Genomic DNA, 25,430 nt, shown 5'->3' with positions numbered 1-25,430 from the left:
ATCTTAGATAGAATTTTTAGTCTGTTGATGCAAAAGTTGCAACAATGGATATGAATTGATTGCATTGCAAATCACATCATCGTTATCAAATTTCCTTCACTTGCATGGACAATCTTATACATGCAAAATAAGCACGGACAAAAAGGCCAATTACAAACATTTGAAAAAACAATGCTGCTGTTTCCATAAACGTGCTTCCAGCATAACAACAGATCTTGGTTGGAAAACCGTTAGCACATACAAGACACATTCCGATGCCAACAATCCATAGAATTTCACTTGGACAATATGAAATACTTGGAACTTATCACAGAAAGTTTTGGGATACACAAACTATCGACAAATAAATGTGTCTTACCAGAAATGATGGAGCAAGGAGCAAGACCTGCCATGAATCCTGAATTACCTGAATGGGTTTTCTACCACCAAAAAATTGAGAACAAAGCAGGAAGCAAAGTCCTGATCATGGTGCACATCCAGTTCTACCTGAAAAATCGAATTACTTAGTAATGAATATGTCGCTCACCGCTTTAAAGTTTTGTACTAACTGCCCTTGCATTGCCCGTGCTCACAACAAACATGCGCCTTTCGGCCAAGCAAAGGGACTAAGTTTTGCATACACCCTTATCCAAATCTGTGTTCTCAAATGCAGGTCAATGTTGGCTTTAGCATGATGAAGAAATGATAACGAGACCTGCATGCGCTTTGCACCTCTGATTATTGAAAGAGGTCCAGCTTCATCCTTCAGATTGTATACCAAATTTGCAAGTTTCCTGTCTATGCAGATTGGGGTATACGACACATAGAAATATCGATGCCGGCCACATCCATAGCATTACATACCCAGTCTGGAACATCACCTTTTGGAAACTGCACAACGATTGACAACTGTCAGAACCAATTGTTGATCACTATGAGAGTTCCAGAGAAGCACAAGCTAAATAAGTGAAAATCTTAAAGGTGACCTCTGTACATGTTTAGAATATTTGACGTTAAAATCGAGCCAACATGTAGTCACAAACAAAGAATGAAATACTGGTAAAAACAACCGCTGGTAAAATACTCGCTTGCAAACTCTTGCCACAACATAAGGTTGGGTATATGACTTCCATACATGCCCACACAATACATTCTAATCAAGTCAACGGATTCTTCAAACTACAATGCAGAACTGAAGTTTGCTATGTGTTATAATACTGGATTAGTTTCGTTCTCCAATGAAATGCAGACTGCTATAAGTAAGAATACTAAAGATTTCCTGACCTGTTTTTGCAAGAATGATTGAACAAATCTGTAATACCATCCCACACAAAATTATCATTAAACAGTAAAAATCAAACAAAATAAAGGTCGGATAAAACAACAGCGCACTGAATGCACGTAAGAGACAGATTAGAACCTTCAATTTAGGAAGGAATAATTCTACTGGTACTTCAAAGTATATATCTGCAATCAACGGCAACAATCTAGCTCCCGCCATGAATACTAATGAGGAGACACATAACATCCGTCAGGAATCCAGAAGTTGCTCGTCACTGATGCAACCTGCAATAATTCTCCTTAAGAGAGTAGGGTAAAATTCCTAACACCGAAGTGGATCTCATTGGAAGGAGCACTCAATTATGTAGCGTTACAGCAATCATCAAACAACAATGCATTACAAAAAGAACACAAAAGAGATTGAACTATCATGGACTTGCTGGATTGATCCATTCTCAACAATCAAAAAGTAGTATTAAAAACTATGAAAAAATTAACTTTATGAGGTTAAGATTCTTCGAAAACTCACTCTGGAAAGCGTCCTTCTAAGATTGAACTGTGTAGATTACGACTCAACTGCAACATCCAATTCAAGTTCGGGTTTGGGATTAACAGATAAGCAATATAGCCTGAGGTGCAGAAACCCTAGAGGGAGAAAACTTATCGGTGTGAACAAATCATCTACTTTACAGGGTTTTGAAAGAGGACTACGATATGACATGATATTGCATACAAAGACGGCTAATATGATTAAGTAAAATTCTCCCATTCAACCACAGAGAAATGCCAGGTTCATCAAAATAGAACGGCTGATGAGCATATATACTAAATTAGCATTCATTTGGACAAAGGAAGTATAAATCGGTAAAACAATTTATATCAGCATTTGTTCATAACTTTACACAAACCTGCATCATGTGGGAAATATTGTGGTAAGAAACCAGTTGAGAACCCATTGCTTCTTTTGTCACAAGTGTGTGCAAATACGCTCTTGTGTACCGCTTACAAACCTACGCCAGCAACGACGATGCAACAGTCACGCACAGTCCATCATCGAAGTTATAACCTACTCTTATTTATGTATAGATATATAATAAGCAACTTGTGGCACCAAGTGATGAAGAGGAAGCCTTGCGACCCAGATCCTTTAGTATTGTTTGTATAAGGATGGATGGACATCTCGAAAGAGTGTCAAAGAATAAAACTCGTCATTCCCACACGAGACCGCTAAGAGTAGCAGAATGAATAAAACCATACCATACAGGTGCAGGATGAATCAAGAGGTCGATAATCCGTGGCCATAGCTGCGTGTGTCAATCTCAGAACGCCCTGTATCCAAAGAATCAACGTAAGGCACTACTCTTCGCATTACACAGTAGGACAACACTAACTGCACATGAAAGAAATTGATAAGGAAGGAAACTATGCAAGTGTTTAATCGAAACCGGACCAGCTCGAAAGAGGAAGCAAAACCATTCAAACTGGCCAAATTTGAAAGGATTAATTTTAAGTGGCGGTTGGCCTACCTCAGATACAAGTGCGGAGCCAAAGCGAGCTGTACGAGTAGGATACACACAGTCATACATGTCGGCTCCAAGAGCAGTACAGACCACAATGTCCAGAGGAAATCCTATACCCTTCACACAGTCATAAATTTGAAGGATGAAGATTTTAGCAAAGCTTTCTCAGTTGTGCTAAAGTAGATTAGTACCATACACAAATTTAGATAATATTGATATATGCTAAAACCACTAAAACAATATAGCATACCAAGCAGATTGTAAACTTCATGGCAAGAAAGAAATTTGAAGCGCATGCTTTCTATGCAAACTGACGAATCAGTTATGAATATGATTGAATCGCGTTATTCACCTTATAAAACAATCTCACTGATGACTCCCCCAGTTTGACTAAATTCAAGTTTTATGGACCGAGGTCTTCGAATCTTCCCATTCAAGTTTTCAAAAAGGAGGTTGTGGAAGTTAATTGATGGATTTACCATTACATAACGAGGCTTATCTTCCGGAAGTCCTGCTGTACATTGTGCAACAACTCTCCAAAACGCATCCTTCCCCTCCCCGCCAGCTAACCCTCCAATTGCGTACCTGTGCAAGTAAGGGTATACTACTTTCAACCTGAGCATGAACGTAAGGATTTGAAAGAGCTAGAGGAAAGAAATTTACAAGAAATCATCCTAAACTGGCATCTCCTACTAAGGAATTTCTGAGGAAATTAGGCATGTGACATGTAATCTATTTCACATCAACCAACTTCCAAAAGTGGTTCACGTACCCAGGTAAGTTGCGTGCCACCAAACCTTCCAAACATATATCTCTGCATACACAACAAGGCATCAGCTCCAGAGTGGATACAGATTTACTCGACACAGCATAGTTTCATGTCCATGGCGCCATCTACTAAAGAAAGGACTCACCTAAGCTGTGGATCTAAGCCACCCTGTACTATCCCAAAAAGGTTCTGTTCATGTGGTCTTGAGTGCGCTGTTAATGCACAAAAAATATTAAACCACGACAACTTAGTCAGAATTACGAGAACATTGATACAGCTTTATATGTCGAGTTAAACTATAGTAAGGGTCAACAATTAAATGAATCATAAAAATATTGGATATACAAACATACTAGATATGGTGATTCCATACAATCAATGATATTGTATACCAAGCATCATTCCGCAATCGGTATATGACCCATCACTGTGTAAATCTACAGCTATTCATCTACCTTGAATAAAGATGATAGTAAAAAGTTTTGAAAAGAAAATTGCGTGTCAATTCAGAGGTAAAATAATACGGAATAGACCTGCAATACAGCGATCAATCCATCGCAGGGTTCGATACATAGCCTCCTCTACACGAGGGCCTGTAGTCGTAGTTTTCACCACATCATCCAAAGCCATAATGATGTCTGCACCTATTTTGTTCTGCAGGTAGAATATTCAAATATCTGAATCTTTAAGACATGCACGGTAGTACTCTTTTGCCTGTTTAGAATAACAACACTGTATCCAAAACACATATACATTGGCTGGACAATACTGTTTAAAATTCATAACGTAATGCACTGCACCACTAGGTCCCATCCATTGCAAGATTTTGACGAAGACATCACAAATTTATGGCAAGATGACAGAGCCTGGGATGTTTTTGGGACCACTAACCACCTATCGCTCCACGAAAAGCTTACAAGTTACAACCATTAAAGACCACATACTCATTCATTTTGTGTGTGTGTGTAAAGATGACAGGAGTCGAGCACATCAATCTTTTGAAAAAGTGCCATAATTTCGCAGTACAGTAAATATTACTGTAAAGAAGAAAAAAATACCTGTATCTGAATGGAATCTTCTGGTGTCAACAACATGGGTTTCCCATCAACTGGAGACTGCGAATAAAGCGTTACATATAACACATAATCCAATGATAGAGGTCACTTCGCACAATCTACGATACTCGTTCCTCAAGCAGATTGAGGGATACGCTAGATATTCCTAAGGTTGTACCAATAAAACTGAAAGCTGCAATTTGAAAAGGTCAATGTAGAAGAGAATCTAAATCTGTTCTGCAGAGTAGGCTTAAATCCTGAAAGCAACCTACTTCCAAACGCAGAATATCTCATACACAGTTTTTCATTTCGTACTCTGGTGATGCAGAAAGGATGAGTCGAATATACCTGAAAAGTAACTCCTTCTTCTGTTATGTCTGCTAAGTGAAGAAGTGATACCTAAACAAGAATCACTTCACGAGCATGAGAAATGAAAGCAAATCACTGTCAAAAGGTGAGTGTAAACTTCCGAAAGAACACCCAAATGTGCAAAGTAAGAGGTCATCGTCATTACAGTAAGAGAATATGTTTGAATTGTGAGTGCTAACAAGAAATACACAAAACAATAGACACTACAAGAAAATACCATTTGAAAGCCGCCAGAGTCAGTCAGAAGAGCACGAGGCCAGTTCATGAATTTGTGAAGCCCTCCAATTGTATCTAGCAAGTCGGCTCCGGGGCGCAATGCCAGGTGGTACGTATTTCCAAGAATAATCTGACAGTCCAAATCCTCCAACTGATCATTTGTAAGCCCTTTTATGGTGCCTGGAGACAAAATTAGCGCTATTGTAGTTAAGAGCTTGGAAACATCAATTGACGGCCACGAAAACTTTGCGACTCAATCAGCCCCTATGCCAGGAACAAACTTTAAGAATGAAGTCATGACACAAATTTGCCCCATAACACACTTCATACTTGGGCTGCCTCGAGGATTTAAAAACCCTGGCAGCGTATGTGAAATCAGAATCACAAAAATCATGCTGGCAAGGGGTTGACAGAAATGACATCCCTGTAAAATGAAGAGAACGTACTGTAGCGAACAGTTGCAACAGCACCTTCCTGCTTTACAAATCCTGAACAGAAGTGTAGAGGTCTAGAGAAAGACCTTGTGTACCGACAGGCATAAATAGTGGGGTAAGAGCCTCATAATGCGGCAGGGTAAGACGCGATGCACGGGCTCTGTTGTGACGAGCAAGCACCTGCCATCACATAGAGCCAGAATTTAAACAGAGATTGATTTTATATTACTAGTCGCGCCAACACCTCAAGTGCTCGATGCACAGGTCAGAGAACGATCAAGAAATAAAAATGTGGTGCTCTAACTTTCTGCAATTCACATAAATATATGAAAACAAACACAAGAACGTAAGGTGGTAGATGAGAGGGACCTCGAAGCGAAGCGCCATTGATGGAGAAATTCCCAGCATACCCGGGGCTATTTCGTTCTCAGAACCCGAACAAAGGAGAACGCGACGCTACTGATCCGATGGCATGCATGAATTGTCCCGCAGAAGAAACTTACGACTGTTATTTCTGTCACACATCTCAATCGCGCTCAGCAGCTCAACCCCGACTCTACATTGAACACAATAAAAGGCGTAAGAGGAAGCTCAAATATTCGCTGCGAAGTGAACTTGACATACAATTTCCAAATATTTAGTTCTTTCAACACTCTTCACAAACCTACTACAAACGTTCATCTCCAGCTAAGAAGCAGGCGCTGATCGTTCAAACACTTCAAAACATAAACACCTCGAAGATCTGACAACTCAGATGATGTGTGAAAGTCCTGTGGACACTCATGATCAGCCCGCCACAATATAATGTTCACAGGACAGATTAGGAGAATGTTACAACGAATTGTCGGGAAGCTCCTGCGCCGCTTACATGACGCCAAAGGCTGAGAACAACCCCTTGCGGATAGCCCCGTTGGTGTCGGCATTTAAATCACAGTCAAGCCTCGAATTTCGCAGCAAATCTTTAAAAATTATCAGAGTTCGGCGTCGCAGCCTCGGGCACTGAAATTAGGGTTTAAGGATTGAAATAACGGTTTACCTGGGGACATCCTTTGACACTGACGATGGATGTATGTTTTCATCCATTTACTGTGTATGGGTCAACTTTCATCCTTGACCCCGCCTGTGAGCGCTTGGGTTGGAGGTGTAACTCCATCTTGTCTAAAATAATACAATAAAATAATACAATAATAGAATACGATTCACCTATTTCATAGCATTATGCTACGACTGCAAAGACATAGTTAATAATCGATGAATCTCAACATGACTGTAAGAAAAAACTATCGCAAATAAATTAAGACTCTTGCTTTTCTGTCACCCTACTTTTGCTGCTGTCTCACCCCGACTACCTTGCAACCAAAGTCCAGCAGATATCCGGCCTGAAGGGCTTGGGAACTCTTTTCAAATTTTTAAGCACGCCTAATCTCGACTTACAAAAACAATGAGAGTCCTAGCAGAATGAATTCTCACAACCACGGATAAAACATCCTTTCCGGCCGCTGAGCACGCATGAGGGTCCAATTCTCCGCCTAAACCAATAAAACTTCAATGCTCGACCCTGCCTTCCCTTAACACAGGGCTTGTGAGCATTCTTTCACATCATGCACAGACTCAAGGTCTAGAAGAATGTTTGATCCTTCACGGTATGCAAGTTGTGACACAAACTCAAGCTTAAGGTGAAAATTTCATCCTTTGAGTGTTTTCATATAATTTTTGTTAAGCTAAAACTTAATCTTTAGCTGTAGAAAGTGTTCAATAGTAATGTGAGGATTGTCTACAAGCTTAGATTTGTCCATCACATAAACAAAGCTTGACAGAGTGTTGCCTTTCTCTCTTACGGGACATTTGTATTTGCAAAATTGGATGAATGTTGTTTTGTAACATGATATTAGAGCATGGATGAAGAATGGTCACAAAACTTAGTCCTACCCATTATTGATATTGTTGTTGAGAATAATTCCTATCAAGATTTTTGCTTCATCATAATTTGGTATTATTGTTCTTTTCTATTGTTGTTGGTACAACAATTGTTGATTGTTTTACTATTGTTGCTTTAAGATTTGTTGTTGTCAAATAATTTTGTTGCTTGTTGTTGCATTTATTGTCTTAACAATAATATTATCTTATACGGACCATCACATTGGTTGGTTCAATGAGAAGAATTATGGCACATGGACATTTGTCATGAAGCACTTGATACTTGTACATAAATTCTAAATATATGTAGATAAGATATTGTAATATTTTACAAGTACATATAAAAAATTGAAATGAGAGTCAAGCAAGGCAAAAGCATAAGTGTTGATCACTTTGAATAATATAAAAAACAAGAATAAAAAGGAATAACAAGAAAAATAGATTCATCTTGTAATATTTAGAGCACTAAGTCCTTTAAGTACATAGCTCTTCTACAAGGTGCCAAATTATATTCTTAGATTGTAAATTACCATAATTAAGATTTAAGGGCTAGAAAAAATAACTTTCTAATATCTCTTCATCACATGAGATGGCTTGTAAGTCTTTTAGTATATCAAGAGAGGTTTTGAGGTGTCTTCTATTGCTTATTATGTAGGTTTTGTGATGTAAACATTGTGAGTTGTCATGTCACATAACACATAGAGCTTTCAATATGGAAAAACTTTAAACAAGTGAAGAATTGTAGAGAGAGATTTTGACTTATTGTCTTGTTTAATGTAAGAGATTGTTATTGTGACTTATTTAAAGATTTTGAAGAACTTATCAATACAATTTTTCAATTGAAAGATAATTTTTTGAGTGATAGAATAGATGACATATGAAATGATGGAGATTTCTTAGGCTTGATTAGTCATGAGGTTGTAGTTTCTTTCTTTAATGGAATTCTAGAAAAAATCATTTTTTTATTTTATTTGGTTCCAAATTATTTAAAGTGTAGATATTGTTAAAATCCAAAAGATGATGTATTAGCAATGTGTTTGTAGATAATGGTATGATTGGATAGATCAAACTATCAATTGAAAGTATTTGATTTAACATGTATTGGAGGAAAGATTGTAGGGCAAATATGATAGAAGATGTGATAAATATAATAGATATGGCAATGATAGAGATTCAGCCAAATGGAACTTAGATGATTGACTCTACAACTTTGATAGAAGTTAGGGTATTGATTTGATATAGAAATGACTAAAAAAGAAAGATAAGAGTAGAAAATTTAGTGATTTTGGAATATGATATTTTTATATAGATTGTTTATTTTTTTTTCTTTATTGCCACATCTTTGTAATTATATATATTTATCATATTGTAATATTTTTCAAAAAGCCTTCTCTCAAGAGATTTTGTAAAGTTGTTTGTTATTTGTTCAATTGAAGGGGGTCAAAATTGAGGTTGATATCTCCTCTTTCTATTTTTTCTTTATTATAGTCGTAATAGATAGAAATGTGGTTTATATTCATATTGATGTTTGAATTTGTGGCCATCTTCATACTAGCTTTGTTGTCACAAAAAATTAGAAGAAGTTTTAAAATTTGTAAGATAAGGTGCCATATAAGTTTTTTTAATCACAATCCTTTTCTTATAGTTGTAGATAGGTCTATATATTTTATCTCTAATAAGAACAAAGCTATGATTGCTTATTTTTTGACAACTATATGATAGATTCATTATCAAGACTAAATACAAAATCTATTGTAGATATTTTTCCTTCTAAATTTCTAATCTAATTTTTGTCAATATAGCTAAAGATTTGAAGATTTTTTTTTTGGGTATAAGATTCCATTAACTTTTGTGCTAGCAATGTAGCAGAGGATTTTTTTGGCTCTTTGAAGCTTTGAAGTCAAGACATATATTTACTTATAATTCCAATTCCATAAGATATGTCAAGACAAGTGTAGACAAAGTAAATCAATATTCCAACCATTGTCATATAGTAGGAGGGATCTATTAGATCTTTATTTATATTTGTGAAGAATTTTAATTTAAGCATCATGGGAGTTTAGGCTGATTGGCATGATGTCAATCCAAAGATGTTAAGTATTAAAATAGCATAACTATATTAGATGATGAAGGTTCTATACAAAACTCTAACATATTTAGCCTTAAAATCAATGATTATATGCCCTTTACCAAATTCAAATATTTTAAATTATTATTTGAGTTGTATCTTGAATTAAATAATCTATTATAAGTAATTTCAAATAAATAATAAGTCATTAATATATTAGGTAAGGATATGAATTTTTTCAACATGATTCTTAATATACAAGTTGTAATCTCTTTCTCGTTTGAAGAAATCCTACTACTGCAAAAAAAGAGTCAATTTTGGTGTATCAAGCATTTGAGCTTAATATAATCTATAGAATGTCTTGTATAGTCAATACATAAGGTACTCTTTTCTTTTACTTTAAAACCTTTTAATTGTATTATTGACATTTTTTTCTTTGATTCTCTATGAAAAAAGTACTCTTCATATCCATGTAATATACTTTCTATTTTTATTATGTTGCTAGTACTAATAGGAGTTTGATTCTTCTTCATTTTATGATAAGTAAAAATGTGACTTTTTAGTCAATGTTCTTATACAGCTCAAAGCTTCTTACAACTAATTAAACCTTCTTTTATATGAAACTATCATCAACTTTAAATTTTATTTGAAAAATCTATTTTATGAATATAAATACATTTCTATGATATGAGGTTGTAAGTACATAGATGTTGCTTTTATAAATGGAAGTAATTTCATTCTCTATTGCATCATGCCATCTTTTATTTATAGGGGAATTTTTGAATATTGATGGTTTTATTGAAAGTTCACAAATACCAACATGATAATCGTGAAACCATTATGGCTTGATGCACATTGTTGTAAGATAACACAATTCTATGGAAAAAAATAAAAATATGGATGTTATTATAGAAAAGTCTAGCATAAAGATATGATGGAAAAATAAGGATAAATGATAAGAAGGTAATAAAAAATTTAGTCTTGCTATTGCTTTTTGTAGAAGGAACTTTTATTTATTTTGTAACAACATAAATGCTTTAAATGAAAGTAAATGAAATAAGTAAATCAAATAGATAAATTTAGAAAAAAAATAAAATATATTTAAGTAAAAATTACTTCAAATTATCAAAAATTGATATCTGGAGAGGATTAATTGTCAACTTGGATTGAAATCAGATCTCAAGGTACAAAAGTATATATTTATAGCAATTCCAAAGTTCTTTGGAAAATCAAAGAACTTGATTTAAAAGCAAACTAAAGAAAAGATTTTTAAAAATTTATTTTATGTCATTTAGATTAAAATTGAGGTTTTAAAAGATTTTCAAACTTAATGATGTATTTGGTGGATTTAGATTATAAGAAATAAAAATAAGTTTATAAATTTTAGGATTTTGTGAGTTTCATAGCATATTTGTAGATAAAAATTTGGAAATTTTTTGTTGTGGTTGTTGTAAACTTGTGTGAAAAAAATTGAGGTGAATTGAATAGTTAGATTGAAGCATATAAGAATTTTGTGGATTATAATCTTGAAATTAGAATTTAGAGGAATAATGAGGATTTCTAAGATATTTGTTAATCTAATACTTGGATTAAAATATAATTTGATTAAAGATAGTTAGATTGACATCTAAAAATTATGCAAAGTTAAAAATCAATAAAATAGTTAAATTAAGAGATCAAGGTTTGAAAATATCAACATCAACATTGAAAAAAGAGACTTACTAATATTATAATAGAATTTAGAGATTATCATCTATTTAGTATGTAGGATCTTTTTCAAAATTTTTGTAATTTTTTCTAACTTAATTGTTGTAAAGATTGTAAATTTTGAGTAAAAATCAATGGTTCAATCATTAATTATTGAATGTTCAATCTACTGTAGAATTTATTAAGAATTTATTTAAGATTTAAAATTTGATTAAAGATTGATTAAAATTAATTTAGGATCCAAGATTTTATTAGAATTATTTTCGGATTTCATTAATATTGATTTAGAATTTAAGATTTAATTAGGATTTAGGATTTTGCTAGGATTTGATTAGGATTTGATTGGAATTTAGGATTTTAATTTGGATTTCAATTAGAATTTAGTTAAAATTTTATCTAAGATTTGATTAAAGTTTATTGAAATTTCAATTACAATTTGATCTAAAGTTTGATTAAGATTTAATAACATTTTAATTATTATTAAATTAGGATTAAATTAAGATTTATTTAGGATTTATTTAGAATTTCTATTTTAATATTTCTTTAAAGATATTTTTATTTTTTAAGATTAATTTTTATATTTCTTTAGGATTTTTTTTATTTAAAAATAAATTAATTTATGACTTCTTTGTGATTCTTTTGTAACTTCTTTTAAATTTATTTTGAATTGGTTAAAGTTTGATTAAGGTTATTAAAGATTATTTAAATTTTATTTAAAATTTTAATAGACTTGACAAGATTTTTGTTATATTTTTACTTATCTTTCACAACTAGGTACCAAGTGCACTCTTAAGCAAGAATACACATAGTATGAAATCATTCTTCTATTTTTAAAAAAAAAACTAAGTTTACAATCTATCTCTTCTTGATATCAAAGTATTCTTTCTGTCAAGGACAAGAACTCGATGAAAGCTAAAGAGTAAGTGAGACTTTTCTCAAAAAAGAAATAGGACAAAATAGAAATATGTATATTAAGAAAGAAACTGGAATGGCTATTGCCAAAATACAAGAAAACTAGAGACCCTTGAAACTAGACTAGAAGCAAGAAAGGAGTTGACAAGAGTGAAGAGGGCTTCACTCTTGCCTCTATATATACTATCTAACTAGAAGCCACATGGCGATGTTCTATAAGACCTCCAATATATGTTGACTTTCTAGGCCACATGCCTTTGCTTGCAAGGCAAGTTTTCTATGGATGGACCACGTAGTTAGCTTGTTCTTTAAGCTTCCAACATGTGTGGCACATGACTAACTTGTTGACCAAGTTTCTAGCCTAAAAGTCAACTATAGACTCCTATAAAGTCAAAGCAGCGTCTATGGAGCTTCTAAGAAGCTTCTCTAGAAGATATTACACAATTAACCTACTTTTATCTACTTTTACATACTTTTATCTATTCATATAGGTAATTATATGTATGTCCGTGACATTACCCCCCCTTCTAGGGACGAGTTCCACGAGGAGCGGTGATTATATATTGAGAAAATCTAATATGCGGCAAATTGTATTTGCTACATACTCTGATCTTTGTTCTCTTCGAAGATAGTTGATGGGTCCTCTTAGCCATCGATAGTGTCCCATTCCAGGACGAGAAGACCACCCTGTTATTTGATCACTGTTGAGGCCTTCATAACTTCCTTCAAATAATACATTTAAAACACCATCAGAAGTCGTTCCTATCTCCAATAATATCACCAAACATCGAGAATCTCTTCCAAGGTCGTGATACCAAATGCGTTGTATCTCACCATCTATTCGAGGAAGAACATGTCGTTCTTGAGGATCTTCATCTCGGTTGCGTCGTCTTGAAGGTTGTGACAATCGCAATGTCTCATCCGGTAAGTCAGCAAACGAAGGTTCTTGAGTTGAATCCGCTGGTTGTTGGCTCTCCATCTAATTAGCATCACAAATGCAAAGAAGTTACAAACAAGGATAGGAAATTGAATGTTATCTTGCCTCAATCTTGTCTCTTTTATAAGAGAGGTTTTCATCTTGGTTTTGATGGATGTCGTTGATGAAAAACTTTGACTTTAGCTGATGTTGTTGCTAGATTCCTGGATGGCTCCCATGTGCGCTCACTAATATCATATCCGCGCCAATGAACAAGATATTCCAGCTTATTTCGGCGCCGTCTTGAGTCTAATATCTCTTCCACCTCAAATTCTTCATTATTATCTACTTCTATAGGAGGCGGTGGCATTTGTCTTCTTCCTTGTATATCCACTGTCTTATATGGTTCAAGAAGAGACACGTGGAATACAGGATGGATCTTCATTGATTCCGGTAGATGTAACCGATATGCAACTGGGTTGATCTGTTCAGAAACAGAAAAGGGGCCAAGCCTACGATAGTCCAATTTGTCACAAGGTCGAGTGGTCTTGATATTGCGACGAAGTAGCCATACCTTATCACCCACGTTGAGTTGTGGTTGCTCTTTACGATATACATCTGCATTTATCTTTTGCCGTTCTTGAGCTTTCTTCAACTGCGCCTTCATTATTGCATGTAACTCTGACAACCGATTTGCCATATCTTCTGCTGCAGGATTATCAACTTTTGAAAAATCAAAAGTATCAAGTCGTGGATGATAGCCATAATTGGCAAAGAAAGGTGTTTGTTGCGTGGAAGAATGTACTGTATTATTATAAGCAAACTCTGCCAATGGCAGAAGGATTGTCCAATCATCTTGTTGGTAGTTGATGGTACACCTTAAATACTGTTCCAAGACTTGGTTTACGCACTCTGTTTGTCCATCAGTTTGAGGATGGAAAGCTGAAGATAGCTTTATGTCCACTTTTAAAATCTTGAAAAGAGTCCTCCAGAATCTCGACACAAATTGAGTTCTCCTATCCAATATGATATCTTTAGGTAATCCATGATAGCGATAGATATTATCAATGAAAAGCTTAGCTGTTTCTTCACCTGTGATAGATTTTGTACATGGCATAAAATGTGCCATCTTGGTGAAACGATCTACTATCACAAATATAGAATCATAAGATCTTGAGTTTGGAAGATCTGTGATGAAATCCATAGAAACAGAAGACCATGGTTGTTCTGGTATAGGTAATGGCTGAAGAAGTCCGTAAGGTCGATGTCGAGGAATTTTTGATCTTGAACAAATATCACATGATTGTACAAAGTCTTTGACTGACTTCCACATTTGTGGCCACCAAAAATCTCTTGATATGAGTTCCAGAGTCTTATTATATCCAAAGTGCCCTGCTGCTGGAAAGTCATGACGTGCTTGAAGAACACGCAAACGTGCTTTTCCTTCTGGAACATATAGGCGTCCTTCAAAATATAATAGATTATTCTTGAACTCGAACTTAGAAGAATCATGAGACTTGGAAGAATTATTCTCGATATCATGAACAAGAGGGTCTGAGGACATACTGGACTGGATTTGCTTGAGAAAAGTTGAATCAACAGTCAGTGTTGATTTCACTGCTCAGAGATGAAATTGCTCCGGTTTCAAGAGGACCGTTCTTTGTTGCTCAAAAGCTGCATCTCCTTCTTTTGGTGCAAAATAAGAACGTCTAGACAGGGCATCGGACAAACCTTATTGTTTTCCTGGCCAATAAGTGATAATGAAATCGAATCTTGACAAAGACATACTCCAACGAGCTTGACGACGATTCAACACGCGTGCTGACATGAAATACTCGAGGTTCTTGTGATCTGTATACACAGTGACTGGACTAGAAGCACCTTCTAGATAATGACGCCATTCTTGAAAAGAATCCACGATTGGAAGAAGTTCTTTATCGTGGATCTCATAATTGATCTCGGCTGCTGAGAATTTTCTTGAATGAAAAGCTATCGGATGAAGTTTGTCATCTGTTCCCATTTGTGATAAAATTGCACCCAAGGCAAAATCCGATGCGTCTGTTTCCATAAAAAATACCTTGGAAAAGTCAACACGATATAAGACTGGTGCAGAGACAAACGATGTCTTCAAGGCTTCAAATGCTGCTTCCGCTTCTTGATTCCATTGGACTTTATCTTTACTAGTCAAGCGTGTAAGTGGAGCTGCAACTCGTGAGAAGTCTTTGATGAAGATCCAATAGTAATTGGCAAATCTCAAGAAACATTGGACATCTCTTACAGTCTTTGGAATCTTCCAATCCATGATTGTTTGGACTTTCTTAGAATCCATCATAAGACCATCATTTGAAATGATGTATCCTAAAAAGTCAACTTGAGTAGTGTGAAATACACACTTTTCTATCTTGGCGTACAATCCTGCATCTCTAAGTTTTTGTAATACTTGACGAACATGTATTTCATGTTCTTCAACATTCTTAGAATAAATCAGGATATCGTCTAGGTAGCAGACGACAAAATTGTCTAAGAATTCACGAAATACATCATTCATGAGATGTTGAAAAGCAGCTGGTGCATTCGTGAGTCCAAAAGGCATGACATTGTATTCAAAGTGTCCGTACCTGGTTCGAAACGCAGTCTTCCATTCATCTCCTTCTTTGATCCGTGCTAGATTATATGCTCCTCTTAGATCTATTTTTGTATAGATCTTAGCTTGATTTAACTGGTCAAGGAGTCCTGATATCAAAGGTAATGGATACCTGTTCTTGATTGTGATCTTATTGAGTCCTCGATAGTCAACACACATTCGTAAAGATCCATCTTTTTTCTTTACGAATAAAATTGGAGCTCCTGCTGGAGATTTTGAATGGCGTATGAAATTCTTCGCTAAATTCTCGTCAATATATGTCTTGAGTTCAGCCATCTCATCTTGCGATAAACTGTAAATTGGTCCAAATGGTGGCTGAGTTCCTTCCTTGAGATCGATTGAACAATCGTATGGGCGATGCTCAGGAAGAATATCTGCATTATTTTTCTCAAAAACGTCTTGATACTTCTGATATTGACTTGGAATGCCACTTGAAGTCTTTACGCTTTCAGAAATAGGTGCAGCATAAATAGCAAAAGTTGATCCTTCTTTTGCTGCGTGTATAAATGCTTTTGGACCTATAAGTGCGGGTTTTACTATACTAGACTCATGGTTTTTTACTTGATTAATAGAACTGTTACTAATGCTCCGAGGAAAATCAAGTTTACGAGAAATCCAATCTATTCGAGGATTATATTTTTCTAACCATGATAAGTCTAAAATTATTGGATTAGAGGGAGATCTAATTATATTAAAAATTACGCAACTACTATGACCATTTATTACTACATCTACAGGAAGTGTTTCGTGAGTTACATCTCCAGAAGACAACGGACGACCATCTATGACTTCTACGTGTACAGGTTTAGTTTGTTGTATTAATGATATTCTATGACATCTAGCAAATTCTTCATCTAAAAAACAAGCTGAGGCTCCTGAATCTATCAAGGCAGAGGCTTTGTAATTATTAGGTCCTAAACGCACATCTATTATAAAACAAGGAGATGGTTCTGAGGAGAGGATAGGACCTTCATTAGAAGTTGTACAAGATTCCAGCCGCACGGTCCCTATTGTAGCTGGACGTACTCGTTTTCCGACATACTGTCTTCTTTGACAGCCGTACTCCTCATTTTGTAGTTACGTCGCTTCTTTGGACAATGTTGAGCAGTGTGCTTAGGTTCTCCACAATATAAGCACAATCCTTCTTGTCAACGACGAGACTTTTCTTGCTTAGTAAGAGGTTTGAAACGTACCGCATCAATTTGCATATCCTCTACTTCTGAAGGTATGTGTTGAGGAGACGTCGGTGTTGCCATTGAATTGTAGTAACGTTGAGGCCTACTTGTGCGACTCTCGGATCAAAATTCAAAAAGTCGATTGTCGCACTTCACAGCAAAGTCAATTGCTTGATTCAATGTTTGAGGATCAGGTAAATTAAGCATCAATTTCTTTACCTCATATTCTAATCCGTAGAGAAATTGACTCACAAGTGCGGCATCATCCCACTTGATATCAGTTGCAAGTTGTCGAAATTGCGAAGCATATAATGTTACTGATCGATTGCCTTGTCGCAAAATACGGATCTTGTTGGTTGCAACACGAATTGCATCATGTTCTCCAAACATGGATCGAAACTCCGCCAAAAAAGCCTCCAGATTATCCAATATTGGATCTCGTCGTTCAAGAAAAGATGAAAACCATGACAATGCTGAACCTGAAAGAAGTGTACCAATGAATCTAACTTGTGGCCCTGGAGTTGGATAGCTCTGGGGTTGAAGTTCAATCACTAGTTGGACCTGATTGATGAATCCTCGAAACTTGGATCTAGTACCATCAAACTTCTCGGGCAAGGCAACTCTCGGTTCTCTAACACTCGAAGGGTGTTCCATTCTGGGAGAAGGGACATGGTTTGGTGCAGATGTTGGAGCAGCCCCAATCATCTCTATATCTTCACTTCCTACCATTCTTGTTGCTCCTTGTGGTGGTAAATTGAGTTGATGCATCGCAAGCATTAACTCCCTCAATTGTTCTTGCATCTGTGCCATTGTACTCTTCATTTCAACAAGCTCTGCCATAGTAGCACTTAGAAAAGAGAAGATGTCTAATAACGCTCAAAACAAATAGAAGAGAGGAATTGATAACAAAGAAAATACTAAGAACAATATCAGTTTAAAAGAGGGTAATCCGCAACTTCTAATGCGCTTATGTCTTATCAAGAAAAAGGGGTAATCCACTCTTAATCAAGAAAAGACAAAGCTCTGATATTGTAAGTGTACTCTTGTCAATCTGTCAAGGACAAGAACTCGATGAAAGCTAAAGAGTAAGTGAGACTTTTCTCAAAAAAGAAATAGGACAAAATAGAAATATGTATATTAAGAAAGAAACTGGAATGGCTATTGCCAAAATACAAGAAAACTAGAGACCCTTGAAACTAGACTAGAAGCAAGAAAGGAGTTGACAAGAGTGAAGAGGGCTTCACTCTTGCCTCTATATATACTATCTAACTAGAAGCCACATGGCGATGTTCTATAAGACCTCCAATATATGTTGACTTTCTAGGCCACATGCCTTTGCTTGCAAGGCAAGTTTTCTATGGATGGACCACGTAGTTAGCTTGTTCTTTAAGCTTCCAACATGTGTGGCACATGACTAACTTGTTGACCAAGTTTCTAGCCTAAAAGTCAACTATAGACTCCTATAAAGTCAAAGCAGCGTCTATGGAGCTTCTAAGAAGCTTCTCTAGAAGATATTACACAATTAACCTACTTTTATCTACTTTTACATACTTTTATCTATTCATATAGGTAATTATATGTATGTCCGTGACACTTTCATTGAAATGGCATGACTAAATTATACTATCCAATGTCTTGTAAAACAACTAAAAATTATTATGGACATTTAATAAGGATCACTCTTTCAAATCATACAATATGGATCATTTAAAAGAGTGATCCTTATTTCTTCATCTTGGCACAAGATAAAAATGTCTAAAAAGAAAATATGACAAACCTTGTTGTTTTTCAGTCAATAGTGATATTGAATACAAATCTTGACAAAAACATGCTCCAATAAACTTAGCAATGTTTCAAAATACATATTAACATAAAGTAATTGAAATCCTTAAGATTTGTATAAACTATCATTTGACTACAAGTGTCTTGTAAATAATGGCACTATTCTTTAAATAAATTCACAATTAGAAGAAGTTTTTATTATAGATATTGTAATTGATTTTGAGTGTTGAAAATTTTCTTATATAAAAATCTACATGATGAAGTTCATAATCAATTCTCATTTATGATAAAACCACACTCAAGGCTAATTCATGTCAAGAAAAGGGATAATTTGCTCTTCTTAAGAAAAGACAAACATTTGATATTATAAGTATATTCATATCAACCTATAAAAGATAAAAAATTGAAAAGTAAATATAACCAAATAATTTGTTTCTTGAATAGAAATAATAAAAAGAAGCCAAGTAAATATGTATATTCAAGAAGAAACTAAATAAAATATTTCCATACACTAAAAAATTAGAAATTCTTGAAAGTAGAGTAGAAATAAGAAAGAAATTAAAAAGAGTAATAAAAATCTTATCTTTGTTTATATATATATATATATATATATATATATATAGTCTAATTAAGAGCTTCATGGAATTATACTTATATATATATATATATATATATATATATATATATCATAGTTGTATTATTATTGTACTATCAATAATGGATGATAAAGTCTTATGTGACTTATTATAAAAAAAATGGAGATATATACCTTTTCTTTTGTAATTGTAAAGAGGTTACAATATCCATCCAATAATCTATCATCAAGCTTGGCAGAAAAATTCTAAAAAAATAAGAAAAAATAATAGTAAAAAATTGAATTGAAACAATAGTAAAAGAAAGTAGTAATAAGGAAGTTGATTGCCCACCACCACAACTTATGGCTTTAGAGAGGGCAAGAGCAACTCTTCCTTTAACTCTCTTCGAGTAAATAGATGAAAAATTAAACTCAATGATTGAGACCAACTAATGTCATGAAGTCTTGATGGCAGTACGTGATTGTAAGAAGATCATAATTTGAAAGGTATATAACCTATGTGGTAAACTTCCTAGATGAAATAAAGATTGGCATACATAAAACATTATTGGTGCTATAACCATAAGAAGAAGAAAAACCTGGTTGAAAAAGAATATAGTATAAGAATAAATACCTCCCTTCTCAACCAACCTAAAAAAAATAATGAACTCTTTCTTGAGGTAGAAACATGGAAGAAAATGAGTTGTAAAGCTAAATCTCCTTTTCCTCTAATTTGAAAAACAAGATAATTAAAGGAATGATTTTGCATCTTCTTTGTATGTATTAACCTTTTAATTATCATAATCAAAGAGATCTTACTTTTACAAGTATTAATAACTAGCTTAAAAAAAGAAGTATAAAATTTTAAAAATGCCTTATGCCAAACTAATTTTTAAAAATTAAAATTTTATATTTTAATAAAAAAAATTGATGTAATTACCTTCATTTAAAAATAATAATATCCATACTCTTTGACTTATAAAAGGATTCTACTTCTGTTTATTAAATTTTAAAACATCAAGTTACCATATTAATTATTGAATACAAAAAGAGATTAAACTTCCTCAACTACAACAAAAGTTGTATATTATAGTTTTTAGCCTTGCAACATGTGCTAAAAAAAACTTCACGTGCTAATAGTCAATCAGTACTATCTCTAAATAACAATCTAGGAATTTTTGAAATCAATATGAAATTTCCTAATGGAAATACAATATCAAAAGAAATATATATATATATATATATATATTGATATTCACACATATATAAGAAGAAATAAGCAAGAAATGCACGCAAGACTGTTCCGACACGTTGTCGTATTGTCAGATTTCTCCGTGACACGCACGGCAATGGGCACCTCAACGGGACAGGCATATTACGCTTCACAATGGACCGAGGCAACGGCTCCACTCAGCCGACGACGAACGGAAAAGACTGGGGAAGAGAGAGAGGGAGGGAGCACATTATGGGACGGAATGAATGCAGCGGGGCTGCCGAGGTGGAGCCAGGATGATGATTCATTCATTCATTCCAAGCCCCTTTCGAATTCCTCGAGCGCGTGAATTTTGTAGAGCAGCAGCACTCGGCGTCGATCCTGCAGGGGAGAGAGCGAGATAGGTGAGGACTGCCCCAGTTTGTTGGGGATCCTTCGCAGTACCGGGGCGTGGTGAAGGACCGGCCCCATCGAGCCTTCTTCCTAACCGCGTGGCTCACCCCCTCCCCGCCTTGCAACCCCTTTGGCTTCTCGCCTTCCGATTTCGATTCCAGCGCCTCGAGTTCTTCACTCTTCGCACCAGGTCCGTTTTTTTGTCGGAGATGGTGGCTTGCCTTCCCTTTTTTTCCCTTCATGCTGCCCATCGCATTTGTATACATTTCTTGTACGCACCTTCCACGACGGTATACGCTTCCGGAGCATTCCTTCCGTCTTTTTGCTAGTTTTTTTTTTTTTTTTTTTTTTTTTTTTTTTTCCCGCTCAGCCATATCCTGAAATGTTGGTTTTGGGCGTTTGTTGTGGTAGCTCTGCATGGTGTGTCAGGTTTTGACTGTACATCCAGGGCGTTGATTGTTAGGGCGGCATTCTTGGATGGTTACTCTGGTTTGAGTCTATTTGAAGTTTGGATGGTGCCCCATGGAAGAGTTTGAGTCTATTTGAAGTTTGGATGGTGCCCCATGGAAGAGTATGCTTGTCCAGTCAAGACCTTGTTAGTTGAACCTATTCTTTTGCAGATCGTGTTCGGTGGGTTTGGCATCTCACTCAAGGATTGCCGCTGGGTGTTCGTTGGGGGCTTGCTAGCTAGCGTTTTTGCGATCACTTTTCACGGGTGGGTTGCGGTTGGCGTTGGTGCGCCCCATATTTTTCATTGAGTTTGGAACTCGTGTGCAGATATTTGAACCTCGAAACTGAATTACTGGGGGAAGGGAGTCGTTGTGAAGGAGAACTCCTAGATTTTTGCTGCCTGTAAATCATGGCAAGACGTGCTCCTAGGAACCCTTTCGATGACGAGGAGACTTACTCGAAGTCTCGTCCTGATGGAAGTGCTGGGAGGAAGGGCGTGATTAAAACCCAAACTGCAGATGAGGATGAACTTTTCAGCTACAGTTCCTCGAAGCCCAAGCCTGGATACAACAACGGGGGTGGGGAGGACAGCGAGGAATTTGTCAATCAAGCGGTGTTGGATCTTGAGAAGCACGCTGTAAAGAAGTCGCAGGAGACGACATCAACGTTGAAAAACTGTCTTCGAGTTGCAGAGGATACCATGGGCATTGGCGCGCAGACCCTCATTAGCTTGCATGAGCAGGGTGTTCAAATTGAGCGTACCCACGAGAAGGCTGTTCATATTGACCAGCATTTGAGCAGGGTATGTTTTTGTTTCACGTGAAATTCTTGCATATAGCTTGCTTACATCTCAACTGCACATGGCTGTCAATTCGCTAGATGTAGAGATCATAGAATTCATCAGTATGTGATGGAACGAATTTTGTAGGTCAGTTTCGAAAATTTCAGTTGTGGTGCCAGGTAGCACGGCTGATTTTTGGGTTGTTTCTTGATAATGGGTGTAGGGTGAGAAGCTGCTGGGTAGTCTTGGAGGAGTGTTTTCCAAGTCTTGGAAACCCAAGAAGACAAAGAAGATCACGGGACCAATGGTTGGCCGTGGTAATTCTCAGATCATTTCACAATCACTAACTTGGTGTTATAAAGATCGTTTCCATGGCATTTGGAGTCAACTGTAGATTTTATTGAATGTTTCTGTTTGCCTGATGCTTGTCACCCATCCTGAGTATCTTCTTGTCTGGGTGGTAATGTTGGAAAGTGTTTCGACATGTTTTGCAGCTAACAATAATAATAATAATAAAGAGAGCGCCGAGGATCGTGAAGCCTTGGGATTAAATGGTAGTCAAGCGAAGAAGACATCCGGATCTGGATCTCAGCATGATAGAGAGACATTTCAGGGACAAATCGCTGTAAGTTTTTGTTTCAATCATTCTGGATAGATGTGTCATCTTCATGAATAGACTTTGCGGAGTCTCATTTTTTGTATTCGCAATTATCGATACCCTGTTGATTCTGTTTCAGTTTGGTTTCATTTGGTTCCTTTGGCCTTGGACCAGTTTTCTGATGGATTATATCTTGTGTTTGGTACAGGCTGAAAGGGAAACCCAGGATGACATGCTTGATGACTTAAGTAATGTACTTTCACAAATGAAGGAAATGTCAATGGATATGAACACAGAGATTGAAAGGTACTCTCCCTACCTCCTTTCAATCTATTTCACTCTTTGGTGATCACTCACTTACGATTTTCGGGTTACTGTTTATTAATTTATCTATGCAACTCATCACAGGCAAGCCCCTGGCATTGAGCATCTTCATGATGATATTCAAGAAGTAAATGCAAGAGTCAAGAGAGCCAATATTAGAGGACAAAGATTGCTTCGAAGATGAGCAATTTGAGTTGGAAATTGCCAACCAGTAACAAGGGATTGCTTCCTTTTGGGACTGCTGGCTAAACCCACCCAAGCTCAACCTTGATTTGTTGCTGCCTTATTTGTTTTTCTCTTATTTTTTTTATTTCTTTACTTTTCTTTCTGAGACCTGAGAAAATGTAGGAATGATCTCAGTTTCTGAATTTCCTTTGGCAAGTTTTAGAGGGCTTAAATATTATTCATCCCTCAGCGAGCGGTTTGTGATGTAGAATGTGGGTATTCGTTTGTAAGTGATTCATGGTAGTGATGTAGATGTTCTGAGCATATGAGCCTTCCGTGCTCTAATTTATAAGAAGCTACGTGAAGGCATCTTATCAGCCTTAATCACTCATCTCGACAGTGAATTGAACCTTTGGTAGTGAACGATTATGCACATGAGCCAACAGAGTCGCGTGACGAACAGAACCTTGTTCTTAGTAAATGCTTTTCGCCTTTTTCCTAGATCCCCCTTCTCTATTTCACGTGAAGCATTTATACTGGCTGTGTTGATCTAGTAGTTTGCATCCTAGCTTGACTTGGATTGTTTTAGGGGTGTTATAACTTCATGTAAATCCCTCTGAAGTACTCATGCAAGAGTTCAACGATGGGTTTACTACGTCTTTGCCAGGTTAATTCCTATCAGGGACAGTCTTGTGCGAAATGCACCGGGTCCGAAACCTGAAGCTCAATCTGTTCTTTCACTCTCAGGCCATTATGTCTGAAAGGATTTTTATTGTTCTTGAAGTCAAATTGTCCCAACTAGTGATGAAATTAGTGGTCATTAATTTAAAGTTGCCAAAGGTGAGTTTCACAATGTCCGGGTCCATTGCATTTGTAGTGGTGCCATGATGACGTGGGGAGATATTTTCACTTTCAGACCAGTTTGAAATGTTCAAGGTAGCTACTAAAAAGCCAAGCATTTAAACAAATTCCAAATCCAGCATTGGCTTATGAGTTATACTTCAGATAGTTTTTGAAACCTCAACTTATAACTTTGGCTATTAATGTAAGACCCAAATACTAAGGAAATATCTTCTATATTTAATCTTTTGATGAATAGAATACTGAATGTGATTACAAGACTCCTAAATTCCTCAACGTAAATGAAATATGTAGTTTGTCACATTAATTTAAGTGAAAATTAGTGAAAAATCAATTGTTCATGGTTTTTACATCATAGTATGGCATGTAGAATGTTTAAAATTAGTTGACCTTGTGCTGTTGTTACGGAAAGCCTGACCCCAAAGTAGCATTGTTTCAAAGACATGTTTGTGAGCATAAAAATATTTTTCACAATTTTTACAGAAAACAAAGAAACAAAATACACCATAGAACTTTCAACTACAAAAGAGGCTACTCCATGGTATAATTTGGTTGCTTCATCAAGGAATCACTTGCATTGACCCCTTAATCTTTCAAATTTTTGTTGTTCAATAGCTTTCATCTTGTTTAAAATGTTTGCAGTAGTAAGAGCAACCACTTTGAGCTCCCTTAGATGAGCTTGGAATTCCTCTCTTCAACTGTAGTAAAGTCACTTTAGTTGTTGCTCTATTCACTCTTATCTAGGTAAATCTCAAGAATGATATTCTCATTAGCTTTACAAATGTTTGTGGTCAATGCACTTACAGCTCAATCAAATAGGCCTTTGCCATGTTGCAACTCAGCAAGCTTTAGTTCTTGTTTGTAAATCTTCTCATCAATTTGCCCAAGCAGTGCAAGCCCTAGCTAAAGCTCAGCCTCAAGATTTGCCATCTCCACTATTGCTAAAACAAGTATAGTGTACTTGCTTTATGGAGCCATGTTGTGTGAGTGAGAACAACAAAACACATACATGCTTTCAAACACACTACACAAATCCTGTAATAACAAAGATGCACAACCACACATCACACTTCTACAGCGACCAGGTTCCTTTGCAACCCTAAACCTGATCCCAAATTACTACCTTTGAAATGAAATTTGTTTCAATAGTCCTATGATTGCATTATTTACTTTGTATTACATTATTTTTTCTGATTTTCTGATTATATTTTGTTTATTATAATAGTGCACTAAATTTCACATTGGCTGGTTAATTGAAAAATGATTCTCATTTGTATTGCATTGACTTTACTAATTTTGTTTTATACTACTACTGCATTTTGTGGTA

At 35.7% G+C, this 25,430-nt stretch overlaps 2 protein-coding genes across 18 annotated transcripts; one reads left to right on the top strand and one right to left on the bottom strand.

The window, feature by feature from the left end:
• Positions 1–279: 279 nt before the first annotated feature.
• On the bottom strand, positions 280–6,633 carry LOC112279168 (uncharacterized). 15 transcript variants are annotated; one of them, XR_002968903.3, is made up of 17 exons: positions 6,459–6,623; positions 5,993–6,179; positions 5,710–5,803; positions 5,191–5,369; positions 4,953–5,003; positions 4,608–4,664; positions 4,083–4,203; positions 3,695–3,761; positions 3,553–3,594; positions 3,260–3,365; positions 2,787–2,897; positions 2,518–2,589; positions 2,169–2,270; positions 1,790–1,836; positions 1,264–1,291; positions 695–870; positions 280–486 (listed from the first exon to the last, which is right to left on the bottom strand). XR_002968903.3 is itself a non-coding variant. In XM_024513340.3 (16 exons), the coding sequence occupies exons 2-16, from the start codon at positions 6,029–6,031 to the stop codon at positions 778–780; spliced, it is 1,209 nt and encodes a 402-aa protein (XP_024369108.1). In that variant the 5' UTR covers positions 6,032–6,179; positions 6,492–6,633; the 3' UTR covers positions 280–777. The 15 variants fall into 15 exon arrangements, 11 of the variants coding, with proteins under 11 accessions (XP_024369108.1, XP_090100501.1, XP_024369106.1 ...); XR_002968908.3 differs by lacking the exon at positions 280–486 and adding an exon at positions 1,400–1,446 and having other exon boundaries at positions 665–870; XR_016498357.1 differs by lacking the exon at positions 280–486 and adding an exon at positions 1,400–1,446 and having other exon boundaries at positions 665–870; positions 6,357–6,536.
• A 14,337-nt stretch (positions 6,634–20,970) lies between these two features.
• LOC112278995 (SNAP25 homologous protein SNAP33) lies at positions 20,971–23,745 on the top strand. Of its 3 annotated transcripts, none has more exons than XM_024513003.3 (6): positions 20,971–21,114; positions 21,702–22,176; positions 22,379–22,472; positions 22,650–22,780; positions 22,962–23,059; positions 23,162–23,745. In XM_024513003.3, exons 2-6 carry the CDS (start codon positions 21,784–21,786, stop codon positions 23,259–23,261), a joined length of 816 nt encoding a protein of 271 aa, XP_024368771.1. In that variant the 5' UTR covers positions 20,971–21,114; positions 21,702–21,783; the 3' UTR covers positions 23,262–23,745. The 3 variants fall into 3 exon arrangements, with proteins under 3 accessions (XP_024368771.1, XP_024368774.1, XP_024368772.1); XM_024513006.3 differs by having other exon boundaries at positions 20,971–21,195; XM_024513004.3 differs by having other exon boundaries at positions 21,083–21,214.
• Positions 23,746–25,430: the final 1,685 nt, after the last annotated feature.

Source organism: Physcomitrium patens, chromosome 2 (genome assembly GCF_059467195.1).
Source record: "Physcomitrium patens ecotype Gransden chromosome 2, ASM5946719v1, whole genome shotgun sequence".
Classification (NCBI taxonomy): Eukaryota; Viridiplantae; Streptophyta; class Bryopsida; order Funariales; family Funariaceae; genus Physcomitrium; species Physcomitrium patens.
Note: the sequence above shows the minus strand (reverse complement) of the source record. Positions and strands in the feature narration are given on the sequence as shown.

Coding starts and splice junctions, on each gene's coding strand:
- LOC112278995 (XM_024513003.3), top strand. CDS start 21,784: ATGGCAAGACGTGCTCCTAGGAACCCTTTCGATGACGAGGAGACTTAC. Junction 22,177..22,378: donor TTGACCAGCATTTGAGCAGG/GTATGTTTTTGT, acceptor TAATGGGTGTAG/GGTGAGAAGCTGCTGGGTAG. Junction 23,060..23,161: donor ATGAACACAGAGATTGAAAG/GTACTCTCCCTA, acceptor AACTCATCACAG/GCAAGCCCCTGGCATTGAGC.
- LOC112279168 (XM_024513340.3), bottom strand. CDS start 6,031: ATGCTGGGAATTTCTCCATCAATGGCGCTTCGCTTCGAG. Junction 5,804..5,992: donor CAATGGCGCTTCGCTTCGAG/GTCCCTCTCATC, acceptor ATGTGATGGCAG/GTGCTTGCTCGTCACAACAG. Junction 5,004..5,190: donor ACTCTGGCGGCTTTCAAATG/GTATTTTCTTGT, acceptor ATTCTTGTTTAG/GTATCACTTCTTCACTTAGC.